The sequence below is a fragment of the Amblyomma mixtum genome, chromosome 1 (assembly GCF_055824585.1).
Source record: "Amblyomma mixtum isolate Tamu chromosome 1, ASM5582458v1, whole genome shotgun sequence".
NCBI lineage: Eukaryota > Metazoa > Arthropoda > Arachnida > Ixodida > Ixodidae > Amblyomma > Amblyomma mixtum.
In genome coordinates this window covers 222837513-222853628 of record NC_143012.1, presented here as the reverse complement: position 1 = coordinate 222853628, position 16116 = coordinate 222837513, and the positions used below count along the sequence as shown (strand labels likewise).

The window sequence follows — 16116 nt, the reverse complement described above, 5'->3', positions numbered from 1 at the left end:
GGACACCTTTGACACAATTCACAACGACTTATGCCTTTGGTCTCAAGCTGACTCTCCAACATAAATTATAACATTGACGCTCGGGCCATCCAGAGGAAAGTTCTGAAGAAGCGGAATTTTGTCCATTTTGAAAGCAGAGCCTTTGGGAGCCCTGCGCACCGGTAGCGGTCAGAAATAGTAAAAGGAGCACTTATATTCACAACAAACAATGCAAGTGTTCAGGGGTGAATGTTGTACCCTGGTACGCAGGTTCTTCGCTGCAAATAACACAGGCTGAATTCCAACATTATGTGGGCTGCCAGCGGCAGTACAAAACTTTGCTTATAAAATAAGAGAATGAGAAGAGCCATCGCGTCACTTTCTTGCATAGCAAAAATCCCGTGCTAGAACAAAAATATAATAAAAACTCACAATATTAACAAGTATCTTTTCCAACGAGCATAACACGTTCTACAACAAAAGATAGTCTAAAAGTATACTTCGGCTTGTAGTCTGATATAGCGGGCCATCACACTTCGAAGAAGCGGCACTTCACTTCCCGATTCATCTTTGATCCTGGCCGGCAGGAAAAGGCCTGGGCGAAGGGTTCAAAGTTTTCCACCACACTGTTACATAAGGGCGCCGAAAGTTGGCCCGATAAATTCACCTCACAAGCTGTCAGGCAGAATGTGAGGAAAAATATTTGTTCAGCGCTGTACTTCTCTAAACCTTTGAGAGGAAGATCATGTTCTCCATTTCGATATGTCACATACGCGGCATAGGCTATTTCCAGGGCTGGTAGAGAAGGAAACAGTAATTCGACGATGGACGGCTCTACACCGGGACACGACGCGTTGTTCACCAGCGTGATGCTCATCGAACCGTTGGATGGCCTATTTGTATCGCTACCATCATCGAGCAACAGCGTCAGGATATTTACTGCCTGCACCACCTCTCTGGCGTAGATGTACCCAAGGCCTCCGTACATCATAGCACTTGTACCGCTCTTATAGTATAGTGGGGGCACCAGGGTCGCGAAGGAAATTGCGATGACTTCGAGGACTGGATCGTACAACGTTAGTGTTCTCATGTCAAGCCGTGGTAGTTTGGCGACCGCGGCATGGTGTTCGCCGACAACAGATGGCTGTAGGGCCTCCCTTAACGAGCGCCACCACAAAAATACGTTAGAGTCGTTGAAGGCAGATGCGTAGCGAGTGTAGATGCTGCTTGGGTTTTTTACGGACGCGAAAGCATCTTCAGGCCATGTGACGGCAGTCGTCCGCTGCAGCGAAGACAGCAGGGCGTCCTTGACGGGACTTCGAATCGTGGACGATGTGCGGACTTTCTCTAGAGCCGTGGAATGGACGTGTTCCAGATAGCGCTTGATGGAACGACGCTGCTCGGAAGCAAAGTTCGCCTGGCTCACAGCAGCCAGCAGCAGATAATCCGTCGCCTCAATGTGTATGGCGCAAATTATTTTCTGGAACTGGGCACCCAACTTGTACACGCTTGCATAATTAAATAATTGGTTGCTCGCAAAGATACCAACGATCTGCAAGAACCACCAAGACGTGTGATAAAGGATGGATCGGGCGTCGTAGGCGTGCAAGAGCGTGCCAACTGCAGCCAATATTTCGCCATTTGTCGCTAGAAGTACGTCGTGAATTTCGATTGCAGGAGAGATGTTGAAGGCGGACTGCAAAGCGATCACCCAGTCGTCCGCTTTTAACTGCGGAATAAAAGATGGTAGCTGATGAATTTCCATGGAATTGGGGACCAAGGTGGACGCTCTGTTTGCATGGCTCAAGGTTGCCAACACGTGGCTCTGGATGAAGGCACTTTCATCCAGGAACTCTTGGTAAGTTGGTGTGGGTGTTCGATGCACGAAGAACTCTTCGTGAAATAAGTGTAAGTAGCTCGCGTAGACGTCCTCGTTAGATAGAAGCTCCTGGTGCAAGATCTCCCATATGATCGGAATTGTCGATGGCTTGACAGTGAGGGTACGATTTCGAGCCGCTTGCGAAGGCAGAAGGTCTATGCGGAACCAGAGTGGAAGGGCCCATCGCACGGCTAGCTCGATGAGCGCGAGAAGTGCCCTGGAATAGCCGAGTGATTCATTTCCTTCGTCCTCGGTAGGCCACGCGAAGCTCTTGTCGTGCACGAAGTGAATCAAGCTCATGACCGCGTCTTTGTCGTTGCCTTGCCTGTGGAGACACGAATGGACGAGGCGCATCGGCCTTTTCATTACGTCACTTTCATGTTCTGCCATCGCAACGGCGTCCTCGATGTTGACTATCCAGTCCATGACCACATGCGGCACAACACTCCGGACCAACCCACGATGCTTGTTAGTCCACGTGGAGCATACAAGGAGGCCAAAGTCTTCGCAAGCTTTGGCTGCAGCCTGACTCGTGGCCGAGCGAATCGCATTGGCGTGGAGGACGCAGTCACGTGTGTCGCAGACTGCCTTTCGAACGGGCTCTTTTTCGAGCAGAGGCAGCACAACAAACACGAAGAAGAGCAGCAAGACACCAAGCAGACAGAGTGCGAATGCGATCACGATGCATTGCGGTACCGTGCACTCCTTGTCCGGCACTCGTGATGCGGGGCCTGGGTAGGAGCTCGGCATCTGCGTGTAAAAAGCAACGTTGTCGCTAAGATATTGTGGAGGCACACTCTGAGCACAAATACGACTGCATTAGAGTAAAAAAGGGGAGTAAGCTGTCCTCTAGAACACTCCTTTTTTTAAAAGAGAGTGCGCTAGAGGACAACTTAGACTTTTTATGCGAAGCATATTACTCGCACAACCGAGCTCTTCCTTGCTGCGCCGCGCACGGCCGCGTAGCTACCACTTGACCTTCATCGGCGCACCACGTGATATGACGTCACAAGAGTTGTGAAAGCTGGGGCCTCGTGCGCTCGCTTGCGGACGCGCAGCCTCCGCCGGCGGCCTAACTCCCGCTCCTACCGCTAGGCGACGCACTCGTTGAGTCAGTTGCGCAGCGAGATGTCGGCCAGGGAGAGGGCGGCTCGCCAGACCGCAAAGCGCAAGTTACAAAGAGCCACGGGAACGGGAGAAGAACGATACAGCGCTGTATCGTCTTGCCTTTCTTTGTCCGTGTCTTAGGAGTGCGCTGTGTTTTTCCTCAAGAAAAACGAGAAGTGCGGCTTGCCAAGCGACGTGCACAGTATGCAGCTATAGGCGGCAGCGTTCGACAACCGATGCCGAGGTGAAGGATGAAGCTTCGAGTACCTCTGCTCGGTTCGAGCGGCGAAATGCTACCAAACGGAAAATGCGTGCTGAAGAAACTGAACAGCGGGAACAGCGCCTTGTAAAGGAGCGTGCTTACCGGAAGAAGCAACGTGAGAAACGAAAGGAGCAGCGCGCAGAAGAAATGGTTTTACTGCAGACTCAAGATACTATGCTTCGCATCCTAGGCTTAACCATAAGCTAAGCCAAGCCATTTTTTTTAGTGCTTTCTGTTTAGAGTGTACCATTGACGCAAGATAGGGTGAAAACGTTTAGGCATTAGAGAGTCGAGGCTCTGATTCTCCTGGGTCTTTATCGGTTTTATGCAAGAGGGAGATCGCTCGACGACAAGAAATACGCTTCTGCTTGGACCGTGACGATTTGGTCTTCTGCCCTACGAACTTAAGTTTTTTTATACATCAGAGGAATAAAAAAAACATCGAAGTATTGTCTTAGTATTTTGGCATGATGCATACAGCCATACACGGCCAATAAGAAAATAACCGACTTCCCCCCTGAAGAGGCACAACGCTTGTCTTGTAGAGGAAGGGGAGGATAGTAGATTGAAAGCACAGAAATAAGACGATACTGAATAATACTCTGCGATTCCTCGGAGCACCAGAAACCCAAAAGTGGCATAATATAATTTCATCGAATTCCGAGCACATACTGAAAATTATATGATTATAACCGGTCTTAAATCGTGATTAACCACTCTGAGCATATGATAAGAATGTTAGTGAGACTCTAGCATGTGAAAGCTCCGAAGCAAGCACTTCCGGAAAGAAACAAGGCCCAATAAAGAACATGAAAAGCACATTCTGTCTAAGCGAAAAAGCAGAAAAGCCGTGATGTGTGCCGTAAATGATGATGAACTGTGCATAGTGTATTTTATTACAGACCGACAGAACATTATCAGGTCAAGGCGGTAACGAAAGCTGACTTTTGGGGAAAAAATGCGCACTATTCTGCGAAGAGCAGAAGAGCAAGTTGGAAATACAGCGAGTTTCGAACGAGCGCCCACCCTCAGAATTGGATTGGATTGTAAAACATTTATTGCGTCGAGAGCAGGTTGCGGAGGCACGTACTAGATGGCCGCTAGCTCATGGCTAGCGGCGACCTCGTTGGGCCGCTCGATTGCCCGCACTTGGATCTTGGGGTCCGAGCTGACCAGCACGGCCTCCCACCGCTCGGGAGAAGGGAGCTGTATTAACTCCGCCGGAGGCGGATCATCTGCGCATTTCCACAGAATGTGGTCGTAGGTGGCCCTTTCACCACATTTATGGCAGTTTGGATCGTACTGGCCAGGGTACATGAGGGCAAGCAGAGCCGGATTGAGAAGGGAGCGTGTTTGAAGACGGCGCCAGGTGACTTCCTGCGCTTTTGTTAACGACTTGTGGGGAGGGGGATATGCGCGCCTCTCCAGCCTAAAGTGATGGGTGATGTCATGAAATGAGATTAACCCGTCCCTCGTGAAATTCGGGTCGGAGGGCGCGCTCACTGCCCGGTCGACGAAACCTCGGGCTTGCGCGTGAGCCGCCTCGTTCCCCGCATTAGACGAGTGGGCCGGGACCCAGATCAATTCAACTTCTCTAATCGGAAGGCGGGTGTTTTGAAGGATGCGGAGTGAGGTAGATGTGATACGGCCCCTCGCGAAATTGCGAATGGCTGTTTTGGAGTCGCTGAATATAATATCAGCACGCGTGTTCGCTATAGCTAAGGCTATTGCCGCTTCCTCCGCTGTCTCGGAGGAGGTGGTTTCTGTCGACGCGGCCGCCAACGGGGCGCCGTTCCCGTTCACCGCGACCACTGTAAACGCTTTTCTCGGGGTTTGTCGGTATTCCGCTGCGTCCACGTACGCCACGTTGTCGTGTCGGCTGTATTTGGTGTGTAGTGCGCGAGCCCTCGCTGTTCGTCGGCCTTCGTGGTGCGTGGGGTGCATGTTCTTGGGTAGGGGTTTGATCAAAAGAGCTTTCTTGATGTGCGTGGGTAACTGCGTTTTCGAGTCTCTCTCTGGGAGCTGTTCGCACATCTTTAGTCTGTATAGGAGGGCCCTTCCCGCGCTCGTACGAGTGAGTCGTCCGAGCTGTGAAACGAGGTGCGCCTCGCACAACTCCGAGAGAGTATTGTGAACCCTAAGGACCAGCAACCTCTCCGTGGACGTACTGTGCGGGAGCCCAAGGGCCGCCTTGTAGGTCTGCTGGATTGTAGCTTCGACCTTGTTTCTTTCCGCCAGCTGCAGTTGCAGGTAAGGGAGGGAGTAGACGATCCTGCTCAGCACGAAAGCCTGCACAAGTCGACATAGATCTTTCTCTTTCATGCCTCGTTTTTTGCTGGAGATCCGTCTGATTAGCCGCACAGTCTGATTGACCGTGGCAGTTAGTCTGGTGATTATTTCGGTTTTTTTTGCGATTGTTCTGTATGTACATGCCGAGTATGCGTATGGTTTGGACCTCCTTGACCGGAAGTCCTTGCACATATACATTGAGAGGGGTCGGTGGGGTCAGGTTTGCGTTTGGGGTCAGGTTTGCGTGGGGTCAGTGGACACCCTTTAAGCGGCGAAAACAATGGAGCGGGAGCTTGGAAAGGAGAAAGTAAAAACGCAACCTCCTCCCCTCCTTAGCAACCGGCGCGCCATAGGGGGATGCGGCTGTGCATAGCAACCGTGACGTCGCGCTGTAGCTGTAGAACGAGCACGCGCGCGTCGGCGGTGGCAGCTACACCGCCGCTCCTTCGTCAGACGTCTCGTTGCAGTCTAGTGAGTGAGACGCATGACTCTGAATAGGCCCAGTGATTCCGCGCCAAGCGGTTCGGGGAAGCGGCAGTGGGTTGACCACAAGGCTTTCGCCAAGCACACTTTAGAATTTCCAAAGCGTCTTCGGTATTTTTTTCAGGAAAGGAAATGCGCAGTATCTGTCTCCCACAGCTGCGAAACCAATAGAGCGGGGGCATGGAAAGCAGAGGGTAAAATTTGTAAATTGGTTTTTGAGGAAATGAAATGCGCAGTATCTCTCGCACATCTCGGTGGACACCTGAACCTGAGGAAAGGCGCATAACTGCCCTCTTGGAACAGTGGACACCTCAATCGTGCTTTAAGCTACGTGGCGTTAGTGACAGATGTGCGCTGCATGCCTTGGCATTGACAACCTCGTGCCAGAAACACTGCCACCTCCCATGTTGGCAGGGTGGGTGGGGACATTAATGTACATATAAAGACAAGCGGGAATTTCTTCTCGCTTCGGCGAGCGCGGCATCGGCCGCTTATGTGTTTTTTCAGCAGCGTCCGCTCCGGCGGACGCAGTTGTTGCCGCGACGCGCGTCTTTTCTTTCCTTTTTCTCTTTCCTCTAATCTTAACTCTCCTCTATCTGCACGTGGCAGCGGTGGTGGCTTGGCTCGAGCCAGTAGGCAGGCCCAGGCGATTTCTTTTTCATCCTTCTCTCAGTCACCACAACAACAACTTACCACTTATGCTGTGGTGGTGGTGAAAACTTAATTGGTGAAATAGAGTTTCGGGGCCACACAGTGGCCCTGCTGCATGGTCGGCGTCCCTAGTCTGGGACACCGCATGACGGGGCCCCGTATCTCGCCCGTTTCTCCAGAGCACTTTGGGACTCAAGCGAGGAGCAGTTGAGGAGGGCAGTCTCCCAATCCTCTCCCAGGGGAAGGGGGGAGAGTGGTGATTTTGAGTGCATGCCCACACCACGGGGAAAATATCACAGGTCTCTCCACAGTGTGGGCATCGCCCATCCGTGTTAGGACCATAATGTTTGATGATTGCAGGACAGAGTAGAGTACCTGTCTGCAGGCGCCTTAAAGTTCGCTCCTCCGTCTTACTCAGCCCCTTTAAAGGGGCTGGGAAAAGGCTGTAGTTGTTGCTATAATGCGTTATTTCCCTCAGCCGCAGCAGCGGCTGGTTAGTCTCCGAGCCAAAAGAGCTACGATGAGTAGCCCGGTGAGCAAGCGCTCGGAGAGCCGCGTCAGCGGCCTCAATACCTCGTAAGCCCTGGTGGCCAGGAGACCAAATGGTGTTTGGTGTTGGATCAGTGGCTGTCCGTCATAAAATACAAGCAGCTAAGGTGGAGAACTCCCCTGCCAAGTAATTATCACATGCTTTTCGCGAGTCCGTGATGATTATTCTCGAATTAGCGTGGGCGGCAGCAAGCGCTATCTCTACTTCCTCGGCTCGAATGGAATTCGGGGCTCGAAAGGAGAGTCCATCAACGTGAATTTCCTGGCGAACGACAGTGGCCGTATAAAATCCCGTGGGCGATGGCCCTGCTACGTCTACATAATATACGCCGGGTTGGGAGCCGTCTTGTATCTCAAGAGCCCGAGCGCGCGTTTGTCTGTTTTCGTGCATGCCGGTGTCCATGTAACGGGAGAGTAGGGAGACCCAGAGCATATGCGCCTTAGTTCTGGGATACGCTCAGCCTCTTCTGGAGTGCAGTCGTGTTGGATGTGTAAACGGTTTAGCAGGCGGCGCCGGGGGCCGTCTGCATGAGCCGCGTGTATTGGTTCACGAGGTAAGCCTCCCGAAGATCCTGGTAGGAGTTCAGCATCCCCAATGCCTTGAGTTTGGCATGTAGAGGTAGCCACCGGGAGATCCAGGGCTCACTTAGTTGCCTTGCGGGTGATGGCGTCCACTCGCGCCTTGTCTTGCTTAGTAGTGCGGAGATATGGCACGGCGTAGAGGATCCGGCTAGCCACGAAGGCGTAGCAGAACATCCCGTTCCTCTCGTTCGTAACGGCTCCCACAGCTGTGAGAACCTCGCGAAATACTTGCGCAGACCTCGTCTTTGAGAACCAGGCATTGGAGCAGCAAGTCGAGCACATATCCATGTATTTCTCCGTCCACAAAGCTTCCTTGATGACAATCAAGAACTGTTAGTGGAGTGTTTCTTGAAGAAGGAATGTGTGAAAAATAACAAGTTGTCTGTAATTGTACATACAAGTCTTGCTCGAATTCTTTGCCTGAATATATCGAAAAGCTGAAACAGCTGAAGAGCTACGCTCAAATTTCGCATTAGGAAGTAACGTAATCGTTGGCAATTTTTTTCGTCCAGTTTAAAGCCAATCTACGTAATCGTCGTCGAGAAGTCACTTCTTGATTGGTGGAGGAAGTGTCGCGAGAATGCTGCCGAGTAATTTTTAAGCACAGATGTAAGGATTTCGAGCGGTAGAGGGACGGTGACCGTCCTTTAGCTGCCAGTGACCTCTGCTCCGGAGATCATCAGTATAACTGATCATCAGTATGTTATCTTGTTAACTGAGTATCAGTATGATATATGTTTTAATCTTGTGTAGGTAATGTTTCGTACCACCTTACGGTAAGTAATAAACCGAGTAATCCCATCCTACTCAACGACGATTGCCGATCCCCTTCTTCTAACCGGCGGAGCCACAACTGCGCCCGGAACTTGAACTTCGCTACAAGTGATGAAGACCGCGTGACGACGACGACCCCGCTCTGCTGGCAATGCAGCCCACTCTGACGAGCGAGGTAAACCAAACGTTCGCTGAGGTTGCCACAATGATGAGCCATCAACAGAGACCGTCTCATTCGCCCCGCCTGCACTGAAGGGAACCCAGGACTAGTCCGTGGTGGAATGGCTTACCTGCTGCGTGAACGTCACCTCATTAAACGCCTGGAACAGTGATACCTGGGTAAAGTCCCTGTACCTTGCTCTTGACAACGATGCGAAAAAGTGGCACATAACTACACCAGTTACTGGTTGGCAAATTTATTGGGGTGAGAAGCTCATGGCCACCTTCAGTAGCCGCCACGTAGCGGAGATCACCTGTCTGCGAGTCCGAAATCGTGTTCAGCTGTCTTCACAGTCTTCAGAGTGGTATTTTATGACGTGTTGCAGTTACGGACTGGGGTCGACCCCAAGATGCCGGAATATGATCGGTTGCGCCCCCTTGCTGTGAGGTCTTCGCCTGGACACTACGGAGAAAATAATCTCCAACCCGCCACGAGGCTCCTGACCAGAGCGTGCAGCGTCTACCCGATAACCAAGCATTGCGTTTGGGGCTCGCCCACGCGGCCCTACGACATCCAAGATAGGACAGAAGAGACGGCCACACCCTTGAACTTAGAGCACGACACAGAGAAATGCGCAGAATATAACCAGCCCCTACATACAGCGTTCATTGATTACGAGAAAGCATTCGACTCAGTAGAAACCTCAGCAGTCATGCAGGCATTGGGAAATCAGGATGTAGAAGAGTGTTATGTGAAATTATTGCAAGATATTGATAACGATTGCACAGCTACCATAGTTCTTCATAAAGTCAGCAATAAAATTCCAATATGAAAGGTGTCAGGCAGGGAGACACGATCTCGCCTATCCTGTTGACTGCCTATTTACAGGAGGTATTCGGGGGTCGGAAATGGGAACAGTTGGGGATAAGCGTTAATGGAGAATACCTAAGTAATCTGTGATTCGCTGATGACATTGCTTTGCTTATTCACTCAGGACATGAACTGCAAAGCATGGGGTGGAGCGCATGGGGCAGGTTGTCTCAGGTCATGAATGGCAGTTTACCAATATCGGTGAAGAGGAAAGTATACAACGGCTGTATTTACCGGTACACACCTATGGGGCAGAAACGTGGAGGCTAACAAAGAGGGTTAAGCTTAAGTTAAGGACAACGCAGCGAGCTATGGAAAGAAAAAGGATAGGTGTAACGTTAAGAGATCGGAAGCGGGCGGAGTGGGTGAGAGAACAAACGCGGTTTATGACATCATAGTCGAAATCAAGCGGAAGAAGAGAACTTGGGCAGGGCATGTAATGCGAAGGCAAGATAACCGCAGGTCCTTAAGGGTAACGAAGTGGATTCCAAGAGAAGGCAAGCTTAGCAGGGGGCGACAGAAGGTTAGGTGGGCAGATGAGATTTAGAAATTTGCGGGAATACAGTGGCCGCAACTGGCGAAGGACAGGGTTAATTGGAGAGACATGGGAGACGCCTTTGCCCTGCAGTGGGCGTAGCCAGGCTGATGATGATGAAATGGAAGGGGTCAATCTATTGGTGTCAATATCTATTCAGCCCATTACACTAATCGTAAACGTTGTTAATGTCACACTGAAGAAAGGCTATATATCATCATCATCATCATCATAGTAAGGCATGATGTTGGGCTAGTCGGTTCATGGTTAGAGCGAAACAAAACTGCGCGAAGAAGACGGGACAAAAGAAAGGCACGAATACATAAAGTTAAATACATAAATACATACATAAATACACACACTGCGCTTTGTGTGTGTGTATTCGTGCCTTTCTTTTGTCCCGTCTTCTTCGCGCAGTTTTGTTTCGCTCTAATCATCATCGTCATCATCATCATCAGAATTTTCGTAAACGTTGTTAATGTCACACTGAAGAAAGGATATATATCATAATCATCATCATCATCATCATCATCATCATCGTTTTCACGGTAAATAAAACCACCATGAGCAAATAGACTAATAGAAGATATGTAGCACATAATTATAAACTTTATGTAAATGGGCCATACGATGGATCTCGATCATGCGCAGACCGGCTCCACGCGTACGCTTAGGAAGCGCCCATCGAGTCGGGGCTGTAGCCACACAGCCACAACTCCCGGTCGGAAACGACATATACGTTTTGGCACAAAGGCCAGCATGTCGTTGTACATAGTACCGTTGTCCTTCAAGGAAGAAAGTGATTGTCGACTGTACACTCCAGCATCTAGGGGTCGTGTTTTCCAAAAATCTATTTTATTTAAGAGTTTATTTGACCGTGATGTCAATCGTCACGGAAGCAAGAACAGGTGGGTAAGCAAACGGCCAATCAGAGCTGCAGCTGCTCTGGTAGCTGCAGCGCCGCTGGTCCGGTGCCTCTTAGGTGGAAAACGCCTTGGCACTTATCCTGTGACGTCATGCGCCTTGTCCGTTGACCATACCATGCTATGATTTTAGAACACAAAGCTCAAGAATCGAGGGCCGCCAAGCCGTTGGCAGCCGTGTAAACTCATGCCGTGGCATGGTCAACCGGGAAAGGTGCCTTACATCACATGAGGAATGCAGAGGCCCTGAGAGCTGAGAGGTAAGCATCATGGGTGTGTTTCTGTCCCGAACCGCGTGGCGTCTTATCAATCAGTCCACGTCACACAGAGTAGGGACCAACAGTAGAAGCCTAAAGGAATGGAAAATGAAGTGTATTGCTAGAAAAACCAGTTACAGATGTCTTCCTACAAATGGTTTCTGTTCCTTCGGTGGGTCGGCAGCCATTGACGGTCGCCGTCACTCCACTTCTCAACTATACCTATCATACGAAGTGCCTCGCGTACCTTGGCGGCGTCCTGCATCAGGTCAGGGTCACGTGTAACGTTCGGAGCGGTAGACATGACTGCCGACTGGGGGGCAGCCGCCTCGATGTTTGCCATCACTCCTGGCACATCGACAGCCGTAGCCGCCATGGCGACTAGCAGTGTGCCTCGTCGGAGCACTGGGAGCCATCAGAACGGAGGGGGAAGGGTGAAAGCGTGAGTTAGACACCTCGTTAGGCACTTTGAGAAGGCCCACTTAACTAAATAATGCACCTGTGGCCCACTAGTCCCGTACAAAGACAAGGATACGTCGGCAAAAATGGCACTCCGTAAAAAGTCAAAGCGCAAAGCGAACTGTGCTGCAACAAGCAATTATATTGTTCAAAAACGATCTGTATGTAATTTCTCTGATAATAGATATGGCAATGAGGCACGCTTACACAACAGGGCACAAAGCAGTCAGCTGCACTTGCTAAATTAGCAGTAGCTATGAAATAGAGAATGGTACGTTTATCTCATACTGGCTAAAACCATTTAGCACTGCTGTCGCATAGCAAAGGCGGGTTTTTGAGCTCACTATAAACGCGAATGAATCATCGAGGCCAAACTAATCGCGAAACATGGCACAATGAAAGACGAACGAAGAATAAAAGGATGTTTTAGTTGAAGATTGAACACTTGCTTTCACACTAAACACTTAAAAGTGCGACGAGGCGAAGCAGGCGCTGAAATTTCTATGGCATATGCATTCAGAGTTAAGACAGGATATACCCAGTGCGCTGAAATGGGTTGAGTCATACGCCAGTACGGAGGAAGAAGCAAGCTAGACGGGTCTATGCAATAGATTTCAGAGGTAGTAAAAGCGAACTGTTTGAAGTACATTCAGATTTAAAATAATTAGACAACGTTTCTCAAACGCAAAAGAATGTGAATGGATTGGGTCCCAAGAGAAGGCTAGCGTGTGCCAGGCGGCGGCAGAAAGTTAGGAAGGCGGATGAAATGAAGAAGATTGCAGGAATACAGTGGCCCCAACTGACAAAGGACAGCGTTAATCGGAGAGACTTGGGAAAGGCCTTTGACCTGCCGTGGGCGCAGTCAGGCTGATGATGATGATGATGAATGGGAACATACATTAAAATAGGCTTCAAAACGTGCGCTTTCTTAATCTGGAGAGGGGGTAGTCCGGAGGGAGGTAGATTGAGGACACGCTCACTTTAGAAGATATATAATAAGTATGAGCGAGTAAAGGTACCAAGAGGCGAGTAAAGGTACACTATGTGCCTGCAGTATGCCACTACGTGGCGCCACTCTGCTGCCTTGTGCTTCACTGTCAGGAGAACAAGGCAGGTACGTCGGTTATAAAGTTACACGGGACAAAGAAGGCGAGTTGTCTCGGAGAATAGAGGAGAAGTGCGACGCGGCTGCGCGGAGAATGCTCTCCGGAAGGAAGCGCGGACGGGTCCTGGAAGGAAGCGAACTCGCGACGCCCCACGTTTTGCATCCAGCTCTCCTTCAGCCGATGCTGTACGTCTTATGCTCACCGGGCCGGGACAGAGCCGAGACCATGGATATCATCTCGGACTTCATTTCTCCGCCCTCCGGCGGGCCTTGTGCAGGGGGCTCAAAACCGAAAAGCCCGTTGCTGGGTGCCTCTTCTACGCAGGCGCCTGTCGCCGCTGTAGAGACTGGGGGCGTTGCTTCCTGCGCTGGCTTGTTTTCTGGGGTGTTGCTGTCAGCACGGGCGCCACCTCGAGTTGCGAGGTCGGCAGCGTCGGATGTCGGCGGCTCGTCCTGACGAGGTCCTCGAGGTCTGAAAGAGGATTTCAGGAAGGGAACGCGAGAGGAGTGCTGCGTTGGAGATGGGAAGGGTTCTACACGGTAGTTAACTAAATGCTCAAGCAGTTAGATTTGAAGCATTACAAATTACCGGCTTACAGCATGCGGCCCCAGTAATGCCAACGCAGCACATAAGGACAGAAATTATGCGCGCAAGCGGCGTGCTAGACCACAAAGCCCTACACACTTTGCCACCCTACAGAAAGTATTGGGGTGGTCTCGCGCACGGTGCGATTGAACCGGCTAGTGCAATCGAGGTTCACGTGTTGGACTGCGCATATTATGGTGTGTATTTGGTGCAGTGACCAGAGCTTCGTCCTAACGACGGACAGCGGCAGCGCCCGTGAAGCTAATTTTCAGTGGTCTGCAAGAGTGATGGCACAGACGACAGCTCACTTGACCGGCGTACTGGAGGCGTCGAGTTCCTTTCTACGTTGCCTCCGGCGTCGGCTGCCGGCCTCGGTGGTCGTGTTCGCAGTGCTGTCGGCCTCCGCGTTCTCCCCGGCCTGGGATGTGCCGGACCTGGAGGAGGAGGACGACGACCGGGAGGAGCTGCTGCGGCGGCCGTTGCTTCGGTGGCGGCGACGCTTCGCCGGCTTCTCGGACGGCCCCGTGGCCGAAAGCAATGGCGGCTGCAATGCGGCCGCGGCAGCGGTATCAGGCGCAGCGGGTTCGCTCTGCGAGCCAGCCGGAGTCTCTGCGGGTAATAGGGCTCGCCTTTCACCCCTCAGCTTCGCAGCCTTGTATGAGGACCCGTCGTCGCTGGGCCGCATGTCGCTTTTCCCGCTGGGGCGAAGATGCGAAGAAATACGTGACTGCCTGGAATCAGTGGAGTGGCTGTGAGCGGAGACGTTTTGGCTGTGCCCAGTTTCAGACGAACTGCTTCACGAGCGCCGAGCGGGTGGCACGTGCTACTCTTTTTTTCGTCACTTCATGGCCCGCGGCAACCTTTAGGTTAAAGGACGATATCAAATAAACCTCGCTTGGCCTGCCTTTTCGCTAAATGAAGTGTACGTGTTATGAGAAATATTTATTTTAATCTTCATAATAATAACGCAGATTAGGGGTACACGCGACTCAACTTTACAAAACTTCGCCTTCTTTTAGTTTCAATAGATATTAGCCAATAACATTGTACGCAAGTTTGCTAAATTCCTGTCATTGCCCTTTGTGAATACAAACAGGCCAGGTGATGCAGTACAAAGAGAATTTCATATTTTAATATTAGAAATGCCGCAAATGCGATACTGCACACCCAGTTATAAATGTAGCTGCAGGTTTAATTATACATGCAGTAATTCCTTCATGACCAGGAATGCATGTGTTTCTAATGGAATTTATGAACGAAACAATTTCCGGGTCAGATTTGAGATTTCACGTGGTGGTGTCAGATAAGGCTCAGCTGATTTTACTGGTCAATTATAAGAGACAAAAGTTTAAGTTTAGTGACAAAGTTTAAAGTTATAAGAGATAAAATTTAAGAAATTGGAACCAAACTTGCTAGCGAGTGTAACTCCGCTTTAGTGAGTTACATTGATTATCAAATCAAAAGAGAGGATGTGCTGCATGTTTTCTATAATATATTCATAGATTGCGAAAAGTATTTAGCGCTGTGAATTGATCAAAAAATTAAACCTTAAAAGAGTGACTTAGCTCTGTTTATGCTCAGGTCTAATTTGTTGAAAAATTTCTTAAATTCCGCAAAATGCGCTTGATTTTGGGATTATATGAAGCGTGAAATTAAGTTTTTTTGTTTAACTCGCTTGCGAAGGTCACCAGAGATCCCCTCTTTTCTGGACTTCCTGTGGTTTCTAAATTCTACGAGCGGGATTGTCCTGTTAAATGCATCTGGTGTTTCCTGAAGAAGTACCTCATAGGTTGCAGTACATCAGGCAGCTAACTGCAGACGTAAGCGAACAGAATTTCGTAGTGTTTTCTTGGTCGTTACTTCTGCGTGTGTAACCAGAAATGTGAGGTTGCCTTTTGAAAGAAAAAAAAGGAAAAAAAAGATGATAAATTATTCCGAAATAAAAGACACCAGATGGGACACTGCTTATTAAACAGTTCGTAAAGCTGGTTGGTTGGTTGGTTTATGGGGTTTAACGTCCCAAAGCGACTAAGGCTATGAGAGACGCCGTAGTGGAGGGCTCCGGAAATTTCGACCACCAGGGGTTCTTTAACGTGCACAGACATCGCACAAGTTCGTAAAGCATGAACCAAGTATTGCTTCCGTCTTCCAACTTATTCGATTGGGCATGCCAATAATGTTCTCGCAAATACACGATAAAAGTGTTTAAAGCAATCTTGTCTGTACTAGGTTGGTGTTCAAAATATTAATATACAGATCACCAAGTACTACGACATGCAACTTGTTTGGTTCTTGTATTCAAGAAGGGCTCAACAATATAAAAAATAAAAATAAATTGCCATGATGGGGCGGTAAATAACCATTATAGCTGTATTTTTATGCGGACTGCTTAGACATTCAATGCGTTCTTTTACGAGGAAATAGTTGAGCGAGCGATAAAAACGTGAGCCTTCTATCACGACCTGCGAACGGTGTAATGTGCTGATTTGAACTGAATCATATTTCAGTAAATGTCAGAAAATAAAAGTTAAATTAGAGCAACCTCATATGGGTTTCAATTTTTCTTTTATTTTTAAGCATTCAGCATTTAAATGATAAACATACGAAGGCTTCTCAGCAGAGTAATTGATACTACTTAGGAACTCTTTAAATGAGTCAGCATTAAA

General features: G+C 49.6%; 1 protein-coding gene across 1 annotated transcript; it reads right to left on the bottom strand.

Moving 5' to 3' along the window:
- Positions 1-508: 508 nt before the first annotated feature.
- LOC149371018 (uncharacterized) lies at positions 509-14135 on the bottom strand. Its single transcript, XM_089579089.1, has 4 exons — positions 13759-14135; positions 13068-13336; positions 11548-11705; positions 509-2608 (listed from the first exon to the last, which is right to left on the bottom strand). The coding sequence occupies exons 1-4, from the start codon at positions 14133-14135 to the stop codon at positions 509-511; spliced, it is 2904 nt and encodes a 967-aa protein (XP_089435215.1).
- Positions 14136-16116: the final 1981 nt, after the last annotated feature.